Consider the following 26,030-nt stretch of genomic DNA (forward strand, 5'->3'; position numbering starts at 1 on the left):
TGGTAACAGAACTGAGGCTAAACTTACTGAACAAAGAAATAAAACAAGCCAAATAAATCTATAAAGAAAAAGTGGAAAACCTCTTCCAAGAGGGCAAAGCTAGAGATGCCTGGAAAGGTGTCAAAACACTGGCCAGCCTCCGTAATCACCCGCCTCCATCCTACCCAAGTTGTGAAGAATGTTAGAATTTGCAGAAGGACTGAACAGCTTTTACTGCAGGTTTGATCAGTACAATTTCACACTGGGGATGGATAAGCCCACAACATTTCTTCTATCAGGTGCACTAGGCAGCACCAATATAGAGTTTCATCTGAGAGAGGACTCAGGAGAATAAACCCTGGTGAAGCACCAGGTATAAACAACGTCAGTGGATGGCTATTGAAACTCTGCTGAACACAGCTGTCAGAGGTTCTCTGTCATCTCTCAACCGCGCTCTGTCTGAACATCCCATACCAACCATTCGGAAAACCTCCATCATATGCCTAATTCCCAAGAGGAGCAATCCCACCGTCAATAATGACTATTGTCCTGTAGCTCTAGCATCACTGGGAATGAAGACCTTTGAAAGGCTCCTCCTACCACAGGTACAGGTGGGGATAAGTGGGCTGACTGACCCTCTCCAGTTTGCTTACAGGCCGAAAAGAGGTGTGGATGATACTGAAGGTATAATGCTGTACTCTCAGCCCATCATCTCCACCACCATTGGATTTCTGAATGGACAACGAAGCCATGTACACTACCTCACTTTTATTTCTTTTTACACTACTTACTTAATGTAGTTACCTTTATACAAACATACATATATAGTTCGTGTTGCAATTAATCTTTTTTTTACCAAGTATGCAATTTACTGCTGCTGAGAAACATATTTCATGTCATATGCCAGTGATATTAAACCTGTTTCTGAATCTCAGCTCACCTTCACATGTAGGTACCTGGCCACCCCATCCATCAGCTTCACAAAACCGGTAATTTCGACCCACCAGAGTATATCTAAAGAGGCGACAAAATTTAAAAAATCATCTCAGAGAAGCTTAAAATGAGAACAAAGTTATCAGGAAAGGACTGAGCAATTATATTCCATTAATTTGAATTTAATCAGTACTGGACTTTATAAGAAAAGAGGAAGATGTGTAGCTACATTGCTAGATGCAAAAACATTAAGTGAGTGATCTGCAACACTGCCATCCAAGATCAGTCTCAATATTTTTCCTATCGTGGAAAAAATATTGGATTGAATTAAATGCTAACTTTAAGTTCATATTTTAAGTGACTATGTAACAGAACAAATTCCGATTAACATAGAAGACGCTGGCGCAGCTCAGGTCAGCCAGCATCTATGACAACACAAGCCCTTCATTAGATCTGATGAAAGGTCTTGGTCTAAAGAGTTGACTCTTTATCCCTTAATAGATGCTGCTTGACCTGCTGAGTTCCTCCACCATTTTGTATGTGTTGCTCAGGAATTTCTGCATCTGCAGAATCTCGTGATCCTGATTCAGATTAACTTCGAAGGCACTAACGTCCACAAGCCGGTGTAAAATTTGTCTGAATCATGGTAACAAATCCATGATACTTACAACAGCCGAGTGGCCAAGATGGACAAATGTCACATAGTGCAAGTGGAGACACTCACACCGAAGCGCTCACCAGCACTAAAGCGGTGAATGTCATTTATTCATTAATTTTATTTAAAGACACAGCACAGCAGTGATCCCTTGCTGCGCAATTACAACCATCTGTCCGATCAACCTACTAACCCGTACGTCATTGCAACACGGAAGGAAATCAGAGCATCCGGAGGAAATCCATGCAGTCCTGGGGAGAATGTACAAACTCCTTACAGACAGCAGTGAGAATTGAACCCAGGTTTCCGATGTTTTAAAGTAATATGACAAACACAAGTTCCCAGTTATTGGATATTATTAACTCTGGGAAGATCAGCGTTTATTGCTTTTCTCCACTTGTCTTTGAGAAACTGCCTTTGAGTAACAACTATTTTGTTTTCCTTTACACCTGTATACTGGAAATGACATTAAATGATCTTGAATCTAAAATGCAGGCTCCTTGGCCTAACTGGTCCATGCTGGTCAAGGTGCCAATCTAAGCTCATGTGTTTGGCCCATATCACACTAAACCAAGGCTTTACAACCTTTTTTTATGCTATGGACTGCTACCATAAACCGAGGGGTCCATGAACCGCAGACGGGGAACCCCTGCTCTATCCATGTACCTGCTGTTAGTGTACCACCCTTATACACTCCTTCCGATTACTAATGTCATAATAGGTGCAACAACACCTCCATTCCAACCCCCACAAAAGAAAGACATCATCACATAATAATCCCATAAAACCAGCTTCTCAGTTTTGCCACCACTTCCTGTTCTGATGCTGATATGGAACACTACTGACGGGAGAAGAAGATGACGGCGCGACGCAGCTCTCTGGTGAAATGATATCGTATTTGTTAAATAGGGGCTGTGGACAATTCTGATTTGATGGAGACAGGCATGAGAAGGCACAGAGGAACACCTGGAGAAATTTCTGAAACGCCCGGTTCGCTGCCGCTGCTACTGTGTGATCGAGAATCTCCGGAGGGAAGGCCGCAAAATCCCCAGTTTTGCCTGCTGCTGGCGACTGAGGCTGCGGTCGAAGCATTCGGCAGAGATGGTGCTCGGTACTCGGTGTCGGAGGGCTGATTGGAGCTCGAATTTTTCAGACTGTGGTTGGGCATGGCAGGGAGAGTTCTCTTCCTTCTCCCGTCTGCGTGAGGTGTGGGACTTTCGAGAGACTTTGAACTTTTTTACTGTGCCATGGCCTGTTCTTCATCAAGTTATGGCATTGTTGCACTGTTGTAACTATATGTTATAATTATGTGGTTTTTGTTAGTTTTTCAGTCTTGGTCTGTCCTGTGTTTCTATGATATCACATCAGAGGAATATTGTATCATTTCTTAATGCAAGCATTACTAAATGACAATAAATAAAAGAGGACTGCGTGTTCTCATAATCTAATCTAATCTATTGCAATAATGTGTAAATTGAAATATTAACTCAACTCTTCTTTTTCAATCAAGTATGTGAATACTCACCCATCATTACAATAAAATGTAATCTTACTTCCAAAAGTATTGTCACCCTTGTAACACCCATTCATAATTTCCCCTGGACTTCCACAGCTCATTGCTGAACAAAAAAGGGGAGAAAAGCCAGGATGTTACAAAATGTTGACATGCCCTTACAATACAATTCACTGAAATGTAAGAGAAACACGAAACTAATGCACACTTCTTCCAAATCGTTCTAAATATTATTTAATTTCAAAGTTCTGTGTGAGCAAGGTAATTTATTCAACACATTTCTTTCTTTATTTATTTATTAATCTTTTTATTGATTTATAAAGAGTATATTTACAAAGAAGAGGAGAATTATCTCAAATATATATATCAATAACAATATAAAAAGTGAAATAAACATTATCAAAATCATACATAGTATTAAGCTAATACGTAGTATATAATAAAAAAGACAGCTAATTCTCCTCTTATCAGTTCATAAAGAGAGAACAAAAAACTTTAAATTTTAAAAAGAAAAGAAAAAGAAATCCCACTACACTATATGAAAAAAGGAGGAAAAAAAGGGGAACAAAAAGGGACTGGGCAGTCCATTCTGAGGATATGACCAAAAAAAAAAGAAAAGACTTTCTGACCAAATCTAGAACTTCGAAAATAAATAGTTGGAAGAGTAATAAATCAAATCAAATGAAAATATTGAATAAAAGGTCACCAGATTTGCCCAAATTTAAAGGATGTATCAAATGTCCGACTTCTTATTTTCTCTAAACTTAAACAGGACATAATGGAGGAAAGCCAATAAAAGACCGTAGGTGGATTAGAATCCTTTCACTTCAGTAAAATGGCTACCCTAGCAAATAAAGTTGAAAAGCTATCATATGTTGAGCGGAAACAGGAATATTTCCTGCTTCCAATGGGATCATCCCAAAGATTGCCGTAAGTAAATTAGGTTGTGGGTCCAGATCCAAGACTTTTGATAGCGTTTTAAAAACATCTCTCCAAAAATTATCTAGCTTTATGCAAGACCAAAACATATGAGTTAAAGTGGCCACCTCAATATTACACAGGACTGAAGTTGGAAAAAATATGTACTAGTTTATCCTTTGACATATGGGCCCAATGCACTACCTTGAACTATATCAAGGAATGGCGAGCACAAATAGATGAGTTATTAACGAAATGAAAAATTTTACTCCATTGATTATCTGAAAATGACTCTTGAAATTCCAATTCCCAAGCTCGTTTAGTTTTATCATTAGAAATCATTTGTAAATTCAATAGCCATCTATAAACTATAGCTATCAACCCTTTTTGAAGTGGTTTCAAGACATTAAACGCAAGAAATTACAGTGGCATTTTACCTCTCTTTAATCTTGACATTATTGTTAATAAAATGAGCTCTTCCAAAATTTCAGATTGCTTTTTCTCACTGAGAACTGAAGCTCAGATCAGCAGATTTTAACTTTTGTGTCTAGAGGCAGAGGAGCACACTTGAGAATTAAGACTTATGTCAGCAAGTTCCTGACTCCCATGAACCACACAACAGCTAACTTACTTCAGTCCTGGAGAGGATGGGGACTGAGAAAAGACGCAGGTAGCAAAAATGAGAAAAGTTATTGAGTGAGAAAGGATTAGTTATTGAGTACTTACGTGTACAGGTGGCTCGTAATGGTTCCCAAACACCTTCATTACAAGTAATATATTTGGGAGTGAATTGAAGGAAAGTGTAACCAGGGTTACATACGTAAAAGACCTTGGATCCACTTGCAAACGTTTCCTGCTGACGGTACTTATCTTCTAGTAAGCCATTTTCCAATCCTGGTGGCCTGTTACATTTTCCTTGAAAGAAAAAGAATTAGCCTTTTTAATTTACCAAAACTAGCTTAAGACATGCATGCCTGGAAAAGACTCAGTTAAGCTGTTTTCCTTGCATCCAGTTCAATGGAAGGTGAGGACCTCGATAAAACCACTATTACTAAAGAGATAGTGATGACCCAACTAGGGGGCCTGAAGGCAGAAAAGTCCCCTGGTCCTGATGGGATGCATCCCAGGGTGCTGAGAGAATTGGCGGAGGTTATAATAGACACTTTCGTAACCATTTACTAAAATTCTCTAGACTCTGGGCAGGTCCCGGTGGATTGAAAGACAGCAAATGACATGCCACTTTTTAAAAAAAGATGTAGGCAATAGACGAGTAACTAAAGGCCAATTACTTTAACATCTGTAGTTGGGAAAATGCTTGAAGCAGTCATTAAGGAAGAAATAGCAAAACATTCAGAAAGGAGTGGTTCCAATAGACAGACGCAGCATGGATTCAGAAAGGGCAGGTCGTGTTTGACAAACTTATTGGAGTTCTTAGAGGACATAATGAGTGCAGTGGATAGAGGGGAACAGCTGCATATCGTATACTTGGATTTCCAGAAGGCGTTCGATAAGGTGCTGCACAAGAGACTTAATAAATAAGACACTGATGCATGGAGTCAGAGGAAGTATATTATCATGGATAGTGGATTGGTTAACCAATAGAAGGCAAAGAGTTGGTATAAATGGGTGTTTCTCCGGTTGGCAGTCAGTGGTGAGTGGGGTGCCACAGGGGTCGGTGCTGGGCCTGCAGCTGTTTACCATTTACATTGATGATTTGGAAGAGGGGACTGCGTAGTTTGCCTACAACGCAAACAGATCAACTGAGGCTGCTATCTCTATTGCTCTCCACATCGTACTGGAACAACTGGAGCATAAGGACACCAATGCCAGAATGCTTTTTGCAAAGAGAGTGGTGCGGACAGCCCAGTGCATCTGTAGTTGTGAACTTCCCATGATTCAGGACATTTACAAAGACAGGTGTGTAAAAAGGGCCCGTAGGTTCATTGGCGCCCCAAGTCACCCTAACCACAATCTGTACCAGCTGCTACCATCCAGGAAACGGTACCGCAGCATAAAAGCCAGGACCAACAACCTCCAGGACAGCTTCTTCCACCAGGCCATCAGAATGATTAATTCACGCTGAATTGAGTGTAGTTCTATGTTAAATTCACTGCTGTATTTATTATAAATTACTATGATTACACATTGCACATTTAGACGGAGATGTAACATAAAGATTTTTACTCCTCATGAATGTGAAGGATGGAAGAAATAAAATCTTTTCTTTTCTTTTTAAATCTTTTTATTGAGTAAGTATACAAAAAAGGTAAGCCATATAAACATTAATACAATGTTAAAGTATAATAAAATTCCAAAAGATAACAATACCAAAAAGAAAATACTACAAACAATGTAATTTAAGCATAAGAAACCAAGATAACATAATAGTATACTAGATTTTATATATATCAATGGAAAAAAAGAAAAAAAAAACCCCAAAAAAAAACCCACCGTGCAACTAACTAAAAGCAAAGCAAAGCAATGGGCTAACTTGAAACCAAACAGAGTTAAACTTAAAATCACGTCCTCAATCCCGACCTCCATTAAAACAGTGAAGAGAAAACAAGAAGGGTAAATATTACATTAAATGAAAATATCGAATAAAAGGTCCCCAAATCTGTTCAAATTTAAATGAAGAATCATAAAGATTACTTCTAATTTTCTCCAGATTCAAACATAAAATCGTCTGAGAAAACCAAAAAAAGGTAGTTGGAGCATTAAGCTCTTTCCAATGTTGTAAAATACATCTTTTCGCCATTAAAGTAAGAAATGCAATCATTCTACGGGCTGAAGGGGAAAGATTACTAGAAATTTTAGGTAGTCCAAAGATAGCAGTAATAGGGTGAGGAGAGATATCTGTATTTAATACCTTAGAAATAATATTGAAAATATCTCTCCAAAAAGTTTCCAAAGTAGGGCAAGACCAAAACATATGAGTTAAAGAGGCTATCTGCCCCGAACATCTATCACAGAAAGGATTAATATGCGAGTAAAAACGCGCTAACTTATCTTTGGACATATGTGCTCTATGAACCACTTTAAATTGAATTAGGGAATGTTTAGCACAAATAGAGGAAGTATTAACTAATTGTAAAATCTGCCCCCAATCATCCACAGAAATGGTAAGCCCCAATTCCTGTTCCCAATCTACCCTAATCTTATCAAATGGAGCTTTCCTAAGTTTCATAATAATATTATAAATCATAGCCGATGCACCTTTCTGACATGGATTAAGGTTAATTATCGAATCTAAAATATATATAGGAGGAAGCATTGGAAAGGAAGTAAGTATAGTACTTAGGAAATTTCTAACTTGTAAATATCTAAAAAAATGTATTCTTGATAAGTTATATTTGTTAGATAATTGTTCAAAAGACATAAGGGAACCATCTAAAAATAAATCCAAAAACCGTAAAATACCCTTAGTCTTCCAAGTTTGAAAAGCGCGATCCGTAAAAGAGGGAGGAAAAAATATGTTACCTAAAATAGGAATCGCTAACCCGAATTGATTAAGATCAAAAAATTTTCTGAATTGAAACCAAATGCGCAAAGCATATTTAACTATCGGGTTAGAGACCTGCTTAAGACGTTTCGAATCAAAAGGAAGAGAGGAACCTAAAATAGAACCAAGTGTATAACCCTGAACAGATTGTAATTCCAATGCTACCCATTTAGGAATAAATAGTATGTCCCGATCAAGTAACCAAAATTTCATATGTCGAATATTAATAGCCCAATAATAAAATCTAAAGTTAGGTAATGCTAAACCTCCATCTCTCTTAGCTTTCTGTAAATGTATTTTACCCAGTCTCGGATTCTTGTTCTGCCAAATAAATGAAGAAATTTTAGAGTCAACTTTATCAAAAAAAGATTTAGGAACGAAAATTGGTAATGCCTGAAACACATATAAAAATTTTGGCAAAAAAAACATCTTAACTGCATTAATACGACCAATCAAAGTTAAATATAAGGGAAACCATTTAGATGAAAGTTGAGTAATATGGTCTATTAATGGTAAAAAGTTAGTCTTAAATAAATCTTTATGTTTACAAGTAATTTTAATCCCAAGATATGAAAAGTAATTATTAATCAATTTAAATGGAAATTTATAATATAAGGGAAGATGTTTATTAATCGGAAAAAGTTCACTCTTACTAAGATTTAATTTATAACCTGAGAAAAGACCAAATTGTGCTAATAACTCTAAAACAGCAGGAATGGATCTCTCAGGATTAGAAATATATAAAAGTAAATCATCAGCATAGAGTGATAATTTATGGGACTTTAATCCCCGAGTTATCCCAGTAATATTTAAAGATTCTCGAATAGCAATTGCAAGAGGTTCTAATGCAATATCAAATAATAGGGGACTAAGAGGACAGCCTTGTCGAGTACCACGAAAGAGAGGAAAAAAAGGTGAGTTTAAGGAGTTAGTACGAACCGAGGCTACAGGGGAGTAATATAACAGTTTAATCCAGGATATAAATTTCAAGCTAAAATTAAACATTTCAAGCACCTTAAATAAATAAGGCCATTCTACTCTATCAAAAGCTTTCTCGGCATCTAAAGAAATAACACACTCAGGAACATTTTGTGAGGGAGTATAAACGATATTTAACAATGTACGAATATTATAAAAAGAGTAACGACCTTTAATAAAACCCGTTTGGTCTTCCGAAATAATAGAAGGAAGTACTTTTTCTAGTCTATTTGCTAATAACTTAGAAAAAACTTTAGAATCAACATTTAATAAAGATATTGGTCTATAAGATGCACATTGAGCAGGGTCTTTATCCTTCTTTAGTATTAAAGAAATTGATGCTCTATTAAAAGATTCCGGAAGTTTACCAAGTTTCAAAGAAGCCTCAAAAACCTTATAGAGCCAAGGAATCAATAAAGAAGCAAAACATTTATAAAATTCAACGGTAAACCCATCGGGGCCAGGAGCTTTCCCCAGATTCATAGAAAAAATAACATTCTTAATCTCATCCATTGTAATGGAAGTATCTAATAAAGAAGACATATCCTGTGAAATCAGAGGGAAGTCTAACTTATCTAAAAAATCATTCATATATTTAGAATCTCGAGGAGACTCTGATTGGTATAAAGAAGAATAAAAATCACAAAAGGTTTGATTAATCCCCACATGATCCAATATCAATCGATCATTTTGGTTATAAATCTGATTGATTTGAGATTTAACATAATTAGATTTCAATTGATTAGCCAGCAGCTTGCCAATTTTATCACTGTGAACATAAAAATCACTTCTTGTTTTCTTTAATTGGTTTACAATCGAGGACGAGAGTAGTAAACTGTGTTCCATTTGAAGTTCAGTTCTTTGTTTGTATAGCTCCTCAGAAGGAGCCATAACATATTTCTTATCAATTTCTTTAATCTTGTCCACAATTACCATCTCCTCCTGCTTCTGTTTCTTCCTCAAAGCAACGGAATACGAAATAATCTGACCCCGAATATAGGCTTTAAAAGTGTCCCAAAGAGTGTTAACCGAAATATCTTCTGTATGGTTAATTGTAAAAAAAAGCTCAATCTGTTCATTCATAAAATTAACAAAGTCCGAGTCCTGAAGCAACAGCGAATTAAAACGCCATTGTCTATTGTTTGGTATATTGGCCATAATTTTAATAGAAAGCTTAAGTGGAGCATGATCCGAAATGGTTATAGAATCATAATCACATTTAATCACTGAAGAAATGAGACGAGAATCAATGAAAAAATAATCAATTCTTGAATAGGAATGATGAACATGTGAAAAGAAGGAAAAATCTTTTTCCTGAGGATGCAGAAAACGCCAAATGTCCGTCGACCCAGAATCAGAAAGGAAAAAATTAATCAAATTTGCAGATTTATTAGGTAAAGTCCGTAAAGGAGCCGAACGGTCCAAAGCTGGAGATAAACAGGTATTAAGATCTCCGCCCCAAATCAATGAAAACTCGTTCAAATTCGGAAACTGATCAAACAATGATTTATAAAATTCCGGACAATCCATATTCACTAACCAATAAAAATCTACCATTCGGATCAGAGATAATATCCTGTTGTATAAAAGTAACTGAGGAGTCTATAAAAATAGAGACGCCTCGAATCTTAGCATTGGAGTTCGAATGAAATTGTTGTCCCTTCCAAAATTTGAAAAAACGTAGTCTGTCCCCCCTCCGTACATGGGTCTCTTGTAAAAATAAAATTTGTGCTTTAAGTCTCCGGAACACTTTAAAAACTTTTTTCCTTTTAATAGGATGATTAAGACCATTAGTATTCCAGGAGACAAAATTAATAATAGACTCCATAAATCCTAAAGTCAACCCATAACAAGGAGGATTGACAATAGGCGCGACCCACAGACCCGGAGAGGAAACAGAACATACAAAAGATACCGGGGAAAAGGACGTAACCAATACTTCAATAATGTATATAGCCCAAAGAGAAACAAACTAAAACGTGAAGCCCCTCCCACCGCCCCCCACCCCAGGACCCCAAGGCGAAATCTAAAGCAGACCCGCCAGAAAGAAGCAAGCGCTAAAACTACCCCCATGACTTCCGGTATACGCTCCCTAAAAAAAAGGTATAAATATGAAAAGGATCAGCTAATTGTAAAACAGTAAAAAAATAAGTAAAAAAAAGTTAGCTCAATTAAAATACACACAGAACAGAACAAAAGCCGGAAAGTATATATTAAAAAAAACCACAATAAACCTCAAACTCATGAATAGACACAGCAACAAAAAAAATAGGATTATTAACATAAAATGATTATAAAAAGCAAAACAGAATAAAATTTAAAAAAAACTACAAAATTTAAGGCCGCACAGGAAATACGTAAGATGACAAAAGGGAAGTAACCACCCAGAATCCCCTGGGAAAAGAAAGAAATGACGCAGTTAAAAAGAAAGTTTAGCAGCCATATTAAGAAATCGAAAGTAAACTTTTCTGCCCAAATAGGGCACAGAAAAGTTAAAACCAACCAATTCACAGCCTCCGATCAACGGAGAAAATTAAAAAAAGGCAATTAAGATGTTGAAGATGAAAGTTGATCCAGATAACTCTGGGCATCCGATGGAGAATCAAAAAAACGAAGAGCTCCATCTAACATGCGAATCCTTAGACGTGCAGGGTACAGCAGCGCTGGTCTTAAATCCATCTTATAGAATTCCGACATCACGGATCTGTAACGGACCCGTTGGTCCCAGATTGGTTTACTGAAATCTTCCACGAATCGGAACTTAAGATCCGAAAAATCAATGAAACCTTTAGATCGAGCGAATCGAAACAGTCTCTCCTTATCTTGAAAGTAATGAAAACGTAAGATAACATGCCTAGGTCTATCTGACCTAGACGAGTATGATGGGATTCTGTGAACACGATCCAGTAGCGGTGGTTGGTCAGGAAATACAGTAGGGAATGCATCTTTTAAAAGTTGGGAGAAATATTTCATAGGGTTGTTAGCTTCCACGGCTTCCCTGACGCCAATCATTCGTAAATTCTGCCGTCGCATTCTAGATTCCAAGTCAGAGTTTTTAAAAGTCAAAAAGTCAAGTTTCTTCTTCATTACGTTAATTGTTTCTTCGACTTTCCCCATCTTAAGCTCACTTTGTTGCGCGGATTTTTGAAGACCAGATATAGCCGACTGATGTTCCGCAATACATGTTTGCATCTTATCAATTAAATCGGCAATTTTCTGGAACTTAGTTGAGATTTCCATATGAATCAGGTCTTTAACAAAGCCCATAATTTCTGTACGAATCATCTCCCTAACAGAGGTTGAAATTTCCCTCTGAATTAACTCCGATATAGCTTCCAAAGTCACCGGTGATTCAGTCGGAGGGAGATCCGTAGCTTTCGGTTTAACCGGAGGTTTACCATCCTTGCCGTCTTTCCCGTTCTTAGACATAGCCGATCTCAGTATCATCCAATTGTCAGAGAATTCAGTTTAATTCAAAGTATTGTAAAAATTGATGCCTTAATAGTTAATTAAAGTATAGCTGACCATAGAGAGAAAAAACTCAGAGGTAATGGAGCGAGTCAAGAACGCGACTTCACTCCATGAGCGCTACCGGAAGTCTCGGAAGAAATAAAATCAATTCAATTCCATTACCTTTGCAACCCAGATTTTTGAATTCTCTGCTTGCTTAGAAAAGAGTCTTCACTTTTGTTTTTCTGCCAAAGTGCATGACCGTATACTTCCTAACACTTTATTCCATCTGCCACTTCTTTGCCATTCTCCTGATCTGCCCAAGTCCTTCTGCAGCCTCCGGCTTCCTCAGTATTACCTGTCCTTCCACCCATCTTCATATTATACATAAACTTGGCTTGGCCTCAGAGCCATCAATTCTGTCATCCAAAGACAAAAAGAGAAGTGACCCCGTGGAGCACCACCAGTCACTTGCGCCCATCAGAAAGAGCACACTTCATTCCCATTCTTTGCCTCTCGCCAGTCAGCCAATGCTCGATCCAGTCTGGCATCTTTCCTGTGACACCTTGGGCTCTTACCAGCAGCCTCATGTGTGGACCCTTGTCAAAGGCCTGCTGAACATCCAAGTACACAACATCCACCGGTTCTCCTCTCTCTATCCCACTTGTTATTTCCTTATTACACCAGAAATATTTAAGAATTTCAGAGTTAATGGACACATCAGAAGAGAAATACAAAACTTTCATTTCATCCCCCAAATTCAACTGAATCGTATTCTATTTGAAAGTAAACATAAAAAAAACTTGACTCATTCCATGGATCAGATCTTTGCCTACTCACTTATCGATAGCTTTTTACAGCGGGAAACTACAAGTAGGAAAAAGAGTAGACCGTCCAGTTGCTCATGTCTGCGTGCCCACTCTACTTCTAGCTGACAATTTGTCTACAGTACTTTCACTTCCATCTTGCAAAGGAACTGGGGTATGTGCATGTAAACCTGCAAGAGTGACAGGGGAGGAAATTTGCAAACTCCAACATGGTACAACATGGTGCAATCATTCCTTTACTTCCCTCATTTGAACCACACACAGTATAGCGTCAGGGTCACAGACACAAACAGGCCCTTCAGCCCATTTAGTTCACGGTGAACTAATCTTCTGTGTATTCCCACTGACCCGCACCTGAACCTTAGCCCTCTACACCCTGCCCATCCAAGTACTTGCCCAAACTTCTCTTAACTGTTGAAATCAAACCTACATCCACCACTTCTGCTGGCAGCTCGTTACCAACCCTCACCACCCTCTGAGTGGAAAAACGCTTTCCTGAACTATTTCACCTTTCATCCTTAAACTACGATCTCCAGTTCTGGTCCCATAGAACAGACAACAGTATAGCACAAGAACTGTCCCATCAACGCAATTAAACCAATCTCATCTGTCCATGTCTCTCCATTTTCCTCATATTCATGTTCCTATCTAAACATCTCTTAAAAGTCCCTCATGTTTCTTCCTCTACCAACAACACAGACAGCCAACAGTCTGTGTAAAAAATATTGACTCTCACATCTCCTTTGAAATCACTTCCTTTGAATTTAAATGCATGCCCTCTTGTATCAGACGTTTCAATCCCGGCTGAAAAGATACTCTATCTGTTGCTCTCATAATCTTATATACCTCTATTAACATCCACTGCTCCAAGAAAAAAAAACAACCCGTTTGTCCAATTTCTCATTATTGCAGATGCCCTCTAGTTCAGACAGTATCCTGGTACACCTCCTCTGCACACTCTCCCAAAGTAGAAAACCTCACCCAATCTTCAGTGGAAAAATCCTGCTTGCACTTACCCTATCTTTACTTTACTTTATTGTCCCCAAACAATTAATACTAGAATGTACAATCATCACTGCAATATTTGATTCTGCGCTTCGCACTCCCTGGAGTACAAATCGATAGTAAATAGTAAAAATTTAAATTATAGACCATAAACAGAAAATAGAAAAGGGAAAGTAAGGTGTTGCAAAAAAACCGAGAGGAAGGTCTGGATATTTGGAGGGTACGGCCCAGATCCGGGTCAGGATCTGTTCAGCAGCCTTTTCACAGTTAGAAAGAAGCTGTTCCCAAATCTATAACCTATTGATTGTTTTATATACCTCTATCTCCCCTCATTCTCCCTGCTCTCCAGTGCCTAAACTCCTAATCGGTCAAACTTCCCCCTTAACCCAAGTCCTCTAGGAACTGCTAAATGCTGAAGTTCTGGCTAGATCCCTGTGACATACTACTGTTTATACCTTGGTTACAGGCCCAAAACTTTGCTATTTCTTTCTTCACAGATGCCATGTGCACTTTGGATTTCCAGCATCTGTGGTATTTTGTTTCCAATCTGCATTTTTGTGACATAAAAGCAATGATAGGTCTCATTTTGAAACATAACCTATAACCATTTTATTCTTTAATCTCAGAAGCTGAATTTTTAAAAGTTTGTTGGAGTGAAGAGTAGCAGGTAAACAGTCACCAAAACACATTTAAAAAAAAAATCATACTGCCTCTTAATTCAGATCCAGTTTTACCCTCTATTTCTGGAAATGTTTACTCACGTGGTGTGCAGCTGGGTGGTGGGGGTGAAAAATTGCTGTCCTCTCCACATACACTGAGACCATCGCCTTCCATCTCATAACCTTCTTTACACCGGAAAATGACTTGATCCTGATATTTATAAGTAGATTTGTATTGCGATGCCACAATAACATTGCCAGGAAAATCCGGAAGCGGACATTTAACATCTGGTAAAATAAAGAACTTCTTGCTGTTAGGTATCCCAATGAATTCACAACACAAATAAAATAGTAAGAATAAAGTTTTAATTTTAAATTCAAAGCACTTAAAGGCACAAAAACACTTTGCTGAACTAAAACAGATCACGAAGCAGCATCTCGTGCAGATGCAGACCGTTCAATCAGAATGCCCACTGTAACTTTGTGCTCTGCTGCTGGACCTCACTGGGAGTCCTCAGAGCTGCTGAGAGGAAATGCCACCTCTCCACATTCACGGACATGCTGCCCTTTCCCGAAAACCTAACCTGCTTCTATCCTGTTCAATCTTCACCGAAACTACTCAGTGCATTGCCCTGACAACCTTTCACCACTAATATAAGACCATATGATATAGGGGCAGAAATAGATCGAGTCTGCTCCAGCATTCCTGGCTGATTTATTATCTCTCTCAACTCCATTCTCCTGCCTACTCCCCATTACCTGTGATACCCTTACTAATCAATCCATCAATCTCTGATATAAATATACTCAGTGAATTAGCCTCCACTGCTGTCTGTGGCAAAGAAATGCACAAATTCACCACTCCATAAGGAACCTCCTCACCTCTGTTCTAAAGGGATGTCTTTCTATTGTATAGCTGTGCCCTCTGGTCCTATACTCACCCATTATTAGAAACATCCTCTCCATACCCATTCTACTCATTATAACCCTGATAACTGTCATCCTTCCCACTGATGCCTGATACACAGGGTGTGTCAAGCATTTTCCAGTTTTATTTCAGATTCCTAGCAACTGCAGATCATACTTCTGATGGGGAAGTGGATATTAAATTAGTCAGAACTACATGAAACAGTAACACATCCAACCTGGGAGACAGATCAGACTCCAGGTGAGTGGGAAACCCTTCATAATAAGGGCACACTGGAAAGTGAAGCAACTTGTAATGACCAGCAAACCACCAAAGGAAAATCTAGTTGCCTCACACTTGAAGTAATGCCCAGTTCTGGTTGTCATACCATTAGAAAAACAGTGCACTTGGATTGCTGAAAATTTGAGCAGCTGGTCGAGCTGAAGAAAATTACCAGAAGTTTGAGAAATCAAAGTTCATGCCATCAACAGACTATGAGGTGTTGTTGCTCCAACCGGAGAGTGGCCTCATTGTGCCAGAAGTGGCGACCACGGACTGACATCCCAGAATGGGAATTGGAATTAAAATGGTTGGCCACCAGGAAATTCTGCTTTTTGTGGATAGAGTAGAGGTGCTTGACAGAGCAGTCCCCCAATCTACGCCAGGTCTCACCAATTCAGAGGAGACCACGCCGGGAGCACCTGATATAGTCGGCAACCTCAATAGATTCACAAGTGAAGTGCTGCCTCAGCTGGAAACAAGTTTGGGGTCTGGACTGGGCAGGTGTAGCACCTGGGCTGCTGGCAGGAGTAAGAGTGAGGCGGGATAAATGGTCAAAGTAATCACAGAGTGAACGATACCTGTGGAGAGCAGTATATTGTCTTTATTGTTTTAGTCATTCTACCCAACCAAAGCCCTTCTCCATCACCCTGATGCTTTCATTTGAAGCCCACTTACCTCTAGCTTTTCCCATTCTGATGAAGTCATCAACCAAAATTTCTCAGATGCCACCCAAGTAGCTGGCTTTTGTGGGTTTTTTAAAAAAAATAAAATACTTTTAATATTGGAGATCTACAGAGTGTAACAAACAGAGTGTTCTTTGTTCCTCTCCGTAGATGCTGCCATCACCTTCAGAATTCCTCCACCATTTTGAGTGCCTTACTCTGGATTTCCAGCATCTGCACAATCTCTCATGTTTAGACTGTTCTCTGTTTTGCTCTGACAGATCTCCAATCTTAACAGTAGCTTAGAGAAAGAGTTGTTTTATGGGATTCCATTTAAACAAGCCAGAAGAACATAGTGCTAGAAAACTGACTCATTTCGCCCACTGGAAAATCAGTGTATATTTCCATCAATGGAGCTGAACTGACCGCATGGAAAAATATAAAACTAAAACACTAAATATGTTTAAAATGGTAATTAAAACAGGTTTCATTTTTCGTTCAGTACCTTTGCACTTTGGAAAGGGATGATTCCACCTTCCATCACTTTTACAGGTAAGCTTACGTTCACCGATCAATGAGTAGTCACCAAGGCATGAAACTGTGGCCACCATTCCATATTCCCATGGCTCTGCAGAAGGGCTTGATATTCTTCCATTCTCAATGGTCAGAATGTCAGGACATTTAACAGCTGGCAACAGATGCACTTTAGTTAATGCCCAGAGCAGACCATCACATCACACCTTTAACTTCATAGTTAAAAATCAAATCGAGTCAGTAAAAGTTCAACAGCACTCTATTGCAATGTAGCGCTTCAGAATACAGGCAAATCTCATCCTCCCCAATGCACATTCAAACCCCCATGACCACGTATCCACCCTTCACAATCTTGGCACCCACTGTAAACTTAGACCAACTGATCCCCAGGGGTACAGACACATACACAGCAGCACAGTGGTCAATATAATACGTTATAATGTCATCAATCGGGATTCAATTCTGTCGCTGTCAGTAAAGAGTTTGTTACGTTGTCCCTGTGACTGAGTGGGTTTCCTTCAGGACCTCCAGTCTCTTTCCACAGTCCAAAGATGTCTGTACTCTGTCAGTGACAAACAGAAGAGATTCTGCTGATACTGGAAATTTAAAGTGACACACAGAAAATCTGGAGGAGGTCAGCAGGTCAGGCAGCATCCATGGAGAGGATTAAACAGTTTACATTTCCTTCATCAGAATTAGGTACAGGCGTCTTCATCCTCTCCAATACACAGTCAGACCCTTATGACCAAGTGTATTTACCTTTCACAATCTTGGCATTCACTGTGAGGGTCATGTTTTTTGACTTCTCCAGTGCATTCAACACCATCCGCCCTACTCCGCTGGGGGAGAAGCTGATAGCGATGCAGGTGGATGCTTTCCTGGTGTCATGGATTCTTGATTACCTGACTGGCAGATCACAGTACGTGTGCTTGCAACACTGTGTGTCCGACAGAGTGATCAGCAGCACTGGGGTTCCACAGGGGACTGTCTTGTCTCCCTTTCTCTTCACCGTTTCCACCTGGGACTTCAACTACTGCACAGAGTTTTGTCATCTTCAGAAGTTTTCTGATGACTCTGCCATAGTCTGATACATCAGCAAGGGAGATGAGGCTGAGTACAGGGCTACGGTAGGAAACTTTGTCACATGGTGTGAGCAGAATTATCTGCAGCTTAATGTGAAAAAGACTAAGGAGCTGGTGGTAGACCTGAGGAGAGCTAAGGTACTGGTGACCCCTGTTTCCATCCCGGGGGTCAGTGTGGACATGGTGGAGCATTACAAATACCTGGGGATACGTATTGACAATAAACTGGACTGGTCAAAGAACACTGAGGCTGTCTGCAAGAAGGGTCAGAGCCGTCTCTATTTCCTGAGGAGACTGAGGTCCTTTAACATCTGTCGAACGATGCTGAGGATGTTCTACGAGTCTGTGGTGGCCAGTGCGATCATGTTTGCCGTTGTGCGCTGGGGCAGCAGGCTGACGGTAGCAGACACTAATAGAATCAGCAAACTTATTCGTAAGGCCAGTGATGTTGTAGGGATGGAACTGGACTCTCTCACGGTGGTGTCTGAAAAGAGGATGCTGTCCGAGTTGCATGCCATCTTGGACAATGTCTCCCATCCACTACATAATGGACAGGTTGGGCACAAGAGTACATTCAGCCAGAGACTCATTCTACCGAGATGCAACACAGAGTGTCATAGGAAGTCATTCTTGCCTGTGGCCATCAAACTTTACAACTCCTCCCTTGGGAGGGTCAGACACCCTGAGTCAATAGGCTGGTCCTGGACTTATTTCCTGGCATAATTTACATATTACTATGTAATTATTTATGATTTTATTACTATTTAATTATTTATGGTGCAACTATAACAAAAACCAATTTCCCTTGGGATCAATAAAGTATGACTATGACTATTCTCCCATCCCCTCCCTCCTTCACCTGCCACCCTCCAGGGAAACAACATTCGCACACAACATTGTCCACATTGAGTCCTGTAGAACAGCCAGCACCATTACAGAAAGCTCCTTCCCATTCCCACTCAAACACCAGAGAGCAACGAAAGGCTAGAAAGAACACCGCATACTTCTAAACCGGAGAGCAAGAGGTACTCTGAAGGGGAATAATAACAGAATAGGAAGCGAGAAATAAAGGCGCCCAGTAAAAGAACATCAGTCACAGCTAGATGGCTAATGGCCTCAGATTGTTGACCAGTACTGAGGGTATGATACTGTAGTTTCAGCCCATCACCTCCACCACCATTAGATTTCTGAATGGACAATGAACCCATGTACACAACCTCACTTTTATTTCATTTTACACTACTTACTTAATGTAATTATATTTATACATACATATTATATATATATATATATATATATATATATATACACACACACACACACACACACAAACAAAAACAAAATACTGGAGGAACTCACTCAGCAGGTCAGGCAACATCCATGGAAAAAAATACGGTTGACATTTCAGGCTGAAACCCTTCGGCAGACTATGCCACTGATATTAAACTCGTTTCTGAATCTCTGCTCACCTTCACATGTAGGTACCTGGCCACCCCATCCATCAACTTCACACAACCGGTAACCTCTACCCACCAGAGTATATCTAAAGAGGCGACAAAATTTTAAAAAATCTCAGAAGCTTAAAATTAAAGCAAAGTTATCGGAAGAGACTTACCAATTATATTCTATTAATTTGAAATTTATTAGCATAGGACTTTAAAAGTAAAGAGGAAAATGTGTAGTTACATTGTTAGATGGAAAAACATTAATTGAGTGAATTGCACCACTGCCATCCAAGATCAGTGCCAATATTTCTCCTAATGTAGGAAAATATTGGCATGAATTTAATGCTAACTTTTCATTTACATTTTAAGAGACCATGTGACAGAATGAATTCAGGTTAACACAGAAAATGCTGGAGAAACTCAGCAGGTCAGGTAGCATCTGAGCAGATACAAACCCTCCACTAGATCTAATAAAAAGTCTCAGCCCAAAACATCAACTGTTTATCCTTCAGATATTGCCTGACCTGCTGAGTTCCTCCAGCATTTTGTGTGTGTTGCTCAGGAATTTCAGCACCTGCAAAATCTCGTGATCCTCATTCAGTTTAACTATGAAGGGACTAACATCCACAAGCAGGTGTAAAATTTGTTTGAATCAGACAACCGACTTCCCAATGGTAACAAATCCATGACACTTACAGGAGCCGAGTGGCCAAGTTGGACAAATGTCACAAAGTGCAAATGGAGACACTCACACTGAGGTGCTCAACAGCAGCAAAACCGGGGATGTCATTTATTTATTAATTTTATTTAGGAACAGCCCTGGCCACTCAGTTACAGCCATCTGTCCAATCAACCTACTAACCCGTACATCTTTGGAACATGGGAGGAAATCGGAGCACCCGGAGGAAATCCATGCAGTCCTGGGGAGAATGTACAAACTCCTTACACACAGCAGTGAGAATTGAACCCAGGTTACCGATGTTTTAAAGTAATACCCCAACCACAATTTCCCAATTATTGGATATTAGCAACTCTGGGAAGTTCAGTGTTTATTGCTTTTCTCCATTGCCTGTGAGAAAGTGATGGAGTTGTCATCCTGCAAGTGAAGTTGTTCAACAGCAGTATGAGATGAGGAGATAGGCACGGAGCAGTAACGCTGATCAACAACTCCCCCATCGAGACCACCCCGCCACACCTCCAAACGCCACTGCTTTATCATTTCCTGTCTGTCAGCTGATGTGCAGACACTGCTGTACCATTACTCTACGGACACACAATCTATACATAGAAACTATCTTATGTATTTATATTTGTTGTAATTTTGTATTGGGTTCATTATCTTAATGTAGGTTTTTATTTGGTGCTGCATCAGATCTGGAGGAACAATTATTTCATTCTCCTTTACACTCGTGTACTGGAAATGACATTAAATAATCTTGAATCTTGAATGCAGGCTCTTGGGCATGACTGTCCCATGCTGGTCAAGGTGCCCATCTAAGCTCATCCCATATCCCTGTGTTTGGCCCATATCCCTCTAAACCAGGAGTTCCCAACCCTTTTTATGCCACGGACCCCTACCATGAACCAAGGGGTCCATGGACCCAAGACTGGCAGCTTCTGCTCTATTATGAAGCTGTCCAAGTACTCCTGTTAATGTACCACCCTTACCCACTCCTTTCCAACAGCTAATCCCATATGCTGTCCAGCTTCCCGGTTTTGCCACCACTTCCTGTCCTGATGCTGATATGGAACACTATTGCAATAATTTGTAAACTGAAATATTAACTCAACTCTTTTCTTTCAATCAAGTACGTGAATACTCACCCTTCATTACAATAAAATGTAATCTTACTTCCAAAAGTATTGTCACCCTCGTAATACCCATTCGTAATTTCCCCTGGACTTCCACAACTCTTTGCTGAACAAAAAAAGGGGAGAAAAGCCAGGATGTTACGAAGTGTTGATATGACTTCACAATACAATGCACTGAAATGTAAGAGAAACACGAAACTGATGCATACTTCTTCCAGATCGTTCTAAATATTACTTAATTTCAAAGTAAAATAAAGATTCCTCAGGAAATTACAGTGGCACTTTACCCCCATTAGATTAATATCTGTTATTGTTCATAAAATGAGCTCTTCCAAAATTTCAATTTGCTTTTTCTCACTGAGAATTAAGCTCAGATTAGTAGATTTTCATTCTTGTGTCTAAAAGGCAGAGGAGCACACTTAAGAACTAGATTTGCATCAGGAAGTTCCTGACTCCCATGAACCACACACCAGCTAACTTACTTCAGTCCTGGAGAGGATGGGGACTGAGAAGAGATGCAAGTTGCAAAATGAGAAAAGTTATTGAGTGAGAAAGGATTAGTTATTGAGTACTTACGTGTACAGGTGGTTTGTAATGGTTCCCAAACACCTTCATTACAAGTAATATAGTTGGGAGTGAATTGAGTAGAAGTGTAACCGGGGTTACATACGTAAAAGACCTTGGATCCACTTGGAAACTTTTCCTGCTTGAGATACTTATCTGCTGGTGAGCCATTTTCCAATCCTGGTGGCCTGTTACATTTCCCTTGAAAAAAAGAATTAGCCTTTTTAATTTACTAAAACTAGCTTAAGAGATGCATGCCTGGAAAAGACTCAGTTAAGCTATTTTCCTTGCATCCAGTTCAATGGGAGGTGAAGACCTCGATAAAACCACTGTCACTAAAGAGATAGTGATGAGCAAACTAGGGGGCTTGAAGGTAGATAAGTCCCCTGGTCCTGTTGGGATGCATCCCAGGGTGCTGAGAGAATTGGCGGAGGTTATAGTAGACACGTTGGTAACCATTTACTAAAATTCTCTCGGCTCTGGGCAGGTCCCGGTGGATTGAAAGACAGCAAATGTCATGCCACTTTTTAAAAAAGGGATGCAGGCAAAAGATGACCAACTATAGGCCATTTGGTTTAACATCTGTAGTCGGGAAAATGCTTGAAGCTGTCATCAAGTAAGAAATAGCGAAACATTTAGAAAGGAGTGGTTCCATTAGACAGACGCAGCATTGATTCAGAAAGGGCAGGTCTTGTTTGACAAACTTACTGGAGTTCTTTGAGGCCATTTTTTGGCTTGGTCAAACAAAATATTGAAATATACTATTCAGGAAATAAAGTCAAGAATATGAATACAAGTACAGAAGCAACTAACAGTGTTTTTTCTGCAAACTCTGAGTTATCACTGTTATTAGACATTAGGTCCCTCACTGACTATAAAGGAAAGTCCTCCTCCTCTACAACCAGCGACAGCACACTAGCTGAGCAGCTAAACTTCTTTGCTCAGTTTGACAGGGACGACAACGAACCAGTCATGAAGACCTTGATACCTGAGGACACAGTCCTGACACTGACTGTTAGACTACACAAGTTAGGAATCAAGACATCAATTTGTAACTGCATTCTGGACTTCCCTACCAATCACACCCAGTCAGACGAGGCAAGGATACATCTACCTCCCTGACCGTGAACACTGGTGCACCGCAGGGATGTGTACTGAGCATTCCCCTTTACATTCTTTTCACCCACTCCATCCTTAACTTCGCAGATGACACCTCCTTGATTGGATTAATTACAAATAACAATGAAACAACATACAGAGAGCAGGAGCAGAAACTGTCTGAATGGTGCAATAACCATAACCTTTCACTCAATATAAGAAAACAAAGAAATTCAAGGATTCAAAAAACTTTATTGTCATTCTAACCATACATCAGCTCTGCAGGGTAGAATGAGACAGTGTTTCCCAGGAGCAGTACAATCATAACAGAACAAACGCAACACTAAATAATAAACATAACAATAAATAGTAAAACACAACAGCCACATGTCAGTTAAAATCAAGTTATAAGTGTCCAGTGCAAGTTAAAGTGTCCAAAGCAGAGTCAGGTGAAACAGCTATTTAGCAGTCTGACTGCCTGTGGGAGGAAGCTGTTTAGTAGCCTTGTGGTTTTAGTTTTGATGCTCCTGTAACGTTTGCCTGATGGCAGAAGAACAAACAGTTCATGGAGAGGGTGTGAGGGGTCTTTAATGATGTACCGTGTCTTCTGGAGGCATCGAGTCTGAAAGAGGTCTTGGACAGAAGGTAGGGAGACCCCAATAACCTTCTCTGCTCCCCTAACCACCCTCTGCAAGGCTTTTTTGTCGACAGCACTGCAGCTGGAGTACCAGGTTGTGATACAAAAGGTCAGCACACTCTCAACCACGCCTCTGTAGAATGTAGTTAAGATGTTAGGGGAGTGATGCTTGTTTAAGCTTCCTCAGAAAGTGCAATCTCTGCTAGGCCCATTTCACAATCCCAGTGGTGTTTCTGGACCAAGTGAGATTGTCCGAGATCTGCACCCCAAAGAACTTGATGTTTTCCACTCTCTCCACTGTGGAGCCGCTGATGCTGAGGGGTGTGTGCTCAGGCTGAGACCATCTGAAATCGACGATCATCTCCTTGGTTTTGGTGACATTAAGCATCAAGTTGTTATCACTGCACCAGCTCTCTAGGTGTTTGACCTCCTCCCTGTACATTGTTTCATCGTTTTTGCTAATGAGCCCCACCACTGTGGTATCATCAGCAAATTTAATGATCAGGTTCTCCTTGAATCTGGCTGCACAGTCATGTGTTAGCAGTGTAAACAGCAACGGGCTAAGCACACAGCCTTGTGGGGATCCAGTGCTCAGTGTGATGAAATCAGAGATGTTCCTATCAACACGGACTGACTGTGGTCTCTCTGTCAAGAAATCCAGAATCCAGCGACACATGGCAGCGTTAAGGCCAAGCAGCGACAGTTTCTCCACTAGTCTCTGCGGGATGATGATATTGAACGCTGAACTGAAATCAATGTACAGGATTCTGGCATAAGTGTCCTTGTTGTCCAAGTGAGAGAGAACTGTGTGCAGTGTGGTGGATATTGCGCCCTCCGTAGAGCAATTTGGACGATAAGCAAACTGTAGAGGATCCAGTGATGAGGGGAGGCTGGCTGTGATATGAGGCTTGACAAGCCGTTCAAAACATTTCATCACTTTGGGGGTCAGGGCAACAATGACTATTGATTTCAGGAAATCATGAAAATATGAACATGTTCCACTATGCAAAGAGGCAAAGCAGTGGAAAGGGTCTCCAGCTTTAAGTTCTTGGAAGTGAACATCACAGAGGAGCTCTCTTGGTCCACCAACACCTCCTTGATAGTAATGAAGACTCAGCAATGCCTGTTCTCGCTTAGGAGTTTAAAAAGAGCAAATATGCCCCAAAAGCTGCTGGTTAAACCCTTATCAAGTGTAATTGAGAGTACACTGACCTACTGCATGATAGTGTGGCAGACTAGTTGCAACAGGATCGACCAAAAAGCACTTCAATGAGTGATCAGGACTGCACAGAACATCATTGGGACACAACTACCCTATATGGAAACCATCTACAAATGACGATATCTACGCTGTCTCACAAAATCGTGATGGGCTCATCCCACCCAGTACATCCTGCAGATGATACAGAAACATCCCTGCACAGACATTCAGACTGAAAAACAGCTTTCTCCCCAGGGCTGTCATACAACTGAACAATGACACACCCACACATTGTCCACAGGCACCATGGACAATCTCCAAGTGAAGTGGATGGGCATGATACTTGATGTGATTATATGCTTAATCATCGTGTTTTATCAGATGGGCACGTGCAACACTTGAATAGGGCAGACACTGTTTCTCTTAATTTTAGACTGGTTTGTTTTTATTTCAGTTGTAACTTAGAAGTCATTATAAATAACTCAAGATATTAATTTAAATTTCATCATTGTGTTTTCAATAATTGAATTCCCGGTATGTTGTTTTGCACTGAATGGAGCGGCACTGTAATTTCATTGTTGTCACAATAATGCTCTAACTAACTCTCACAGGACCAAATGTACAGCAGTCACAATACTATCCAAATTGATGAGCTGGTAGAACAACAAGATCTGGAAATATAGCTCCGTAATTCATTGAAAGTCACAGAACAGGTATGTAGGGTTGTAAAGAAAGCTTTTGGCACATTGCCTTTCACAGATCAAAGTACTGAGTACAAGAGATGGGATGCTATGTTGAAGTTGTATAGATGTTGGTGAGGCCCAATTTGGAGTACTGCGTGTAGTTTTGGTCACCTACATACAGTTATAATGTAAATAAGATTGTAGGAGTACAGAGAAAATTTTCAAGGATGTTGCTGAGTCTGGTGGATCTGGATCTAACAATTAAATAGATTAGGATTTTATACCCTAGAATGTAGAACACTGACAGGAGATTTGGTATATATTACAAGGGGTACAGATAGGGTAAATGCAAGCAGGCTTTTTCTGCTGAAGCTGGGTGAGACTACAACCACAGGTCATGGGTTAAAGGTGAAAAGTGAGAAGTTTAAGGGGAACATGAGGGGAAACTTCTGTATTCAGAGGATTGTGAGAGTGTGGAATGAGCTGCCAGCACAAGCGGAGCACGCGAGCTCCATTTCAATGTTTAACAGAAGTTTGGACAGGTATATGGTTGGGAGGGGTATGAACTGAATTGAATTGACTTTATTTCTTACATCCTTCACATACATGAGGAGACTTTACGTTACATCTCCATCTAAATGTGCAATGTGTAATCATAGTAATTTATAATAAATAGAACAGTCAATGTAATATAGAGTGTACTC

The 26,030-nt window shown here is 39.9% G+C and overlaps 1 protein-coding gene across 2 annotated transcripts in view; it reads right to left on the reverse strand.

The window, feature by feature from the left end:
* LOC134355373 (C4b-binding protein alpha chain-like) overlaps positions 1-26,030 on the reverse strand; it is a 75,618-nt gene that overhangs the window by 29,523 nt on the left and 20,065 nt on the right. For both annotated transcript variants that reach the window (XM_063065158.1, XM_063065159.1), the window contains exons 7-14: positions 21,720-21,908; positions 21,156-21,249; positions 19,356-19,429; positions 16,776-16,958; positions 14,522-14,707; positions 4,725-4,913; positions 3,093-3,186; positions 920-993 (exon numbers count right to left, since the gene is read on the reverse strand). In XM_063065158.1, the coding sequence (XP_062921228.1) occupies positions 920-993; positions 3,093-3,186; positions 4,725-4,913; positions 14,522-14,707; positions 16,776-16,958; positions 19,356-19,429; positions 21,156-21,249; positions 21,720-21,908 (1,083 nt within the window). The remainder of the gene's footprint in view (positions 1-919; positions 994-3,092; positions 3,187-4,724; positions 4,914-14,521; positions 14,708-16,775; positions 16,959-19,355; positions 19,430-21,155; positions 21,250-21,719; positions 21,909-26,030) is intronic.

The sequence above is a fragment of the Mobula hypostoma genome, chromosome 13, assembly GCF_963921235.1.
Source record: "Mobula hypostoma chromosome 13, sMobHyp1.1, whole genome shotgun sequence".
Lineage (NCBI taxonomy): Eukaryota > Metazoa > Chordata > Chondrichthyes > Myliobatiformes > Myliobatidae > Mobula > Mobula hypostoma.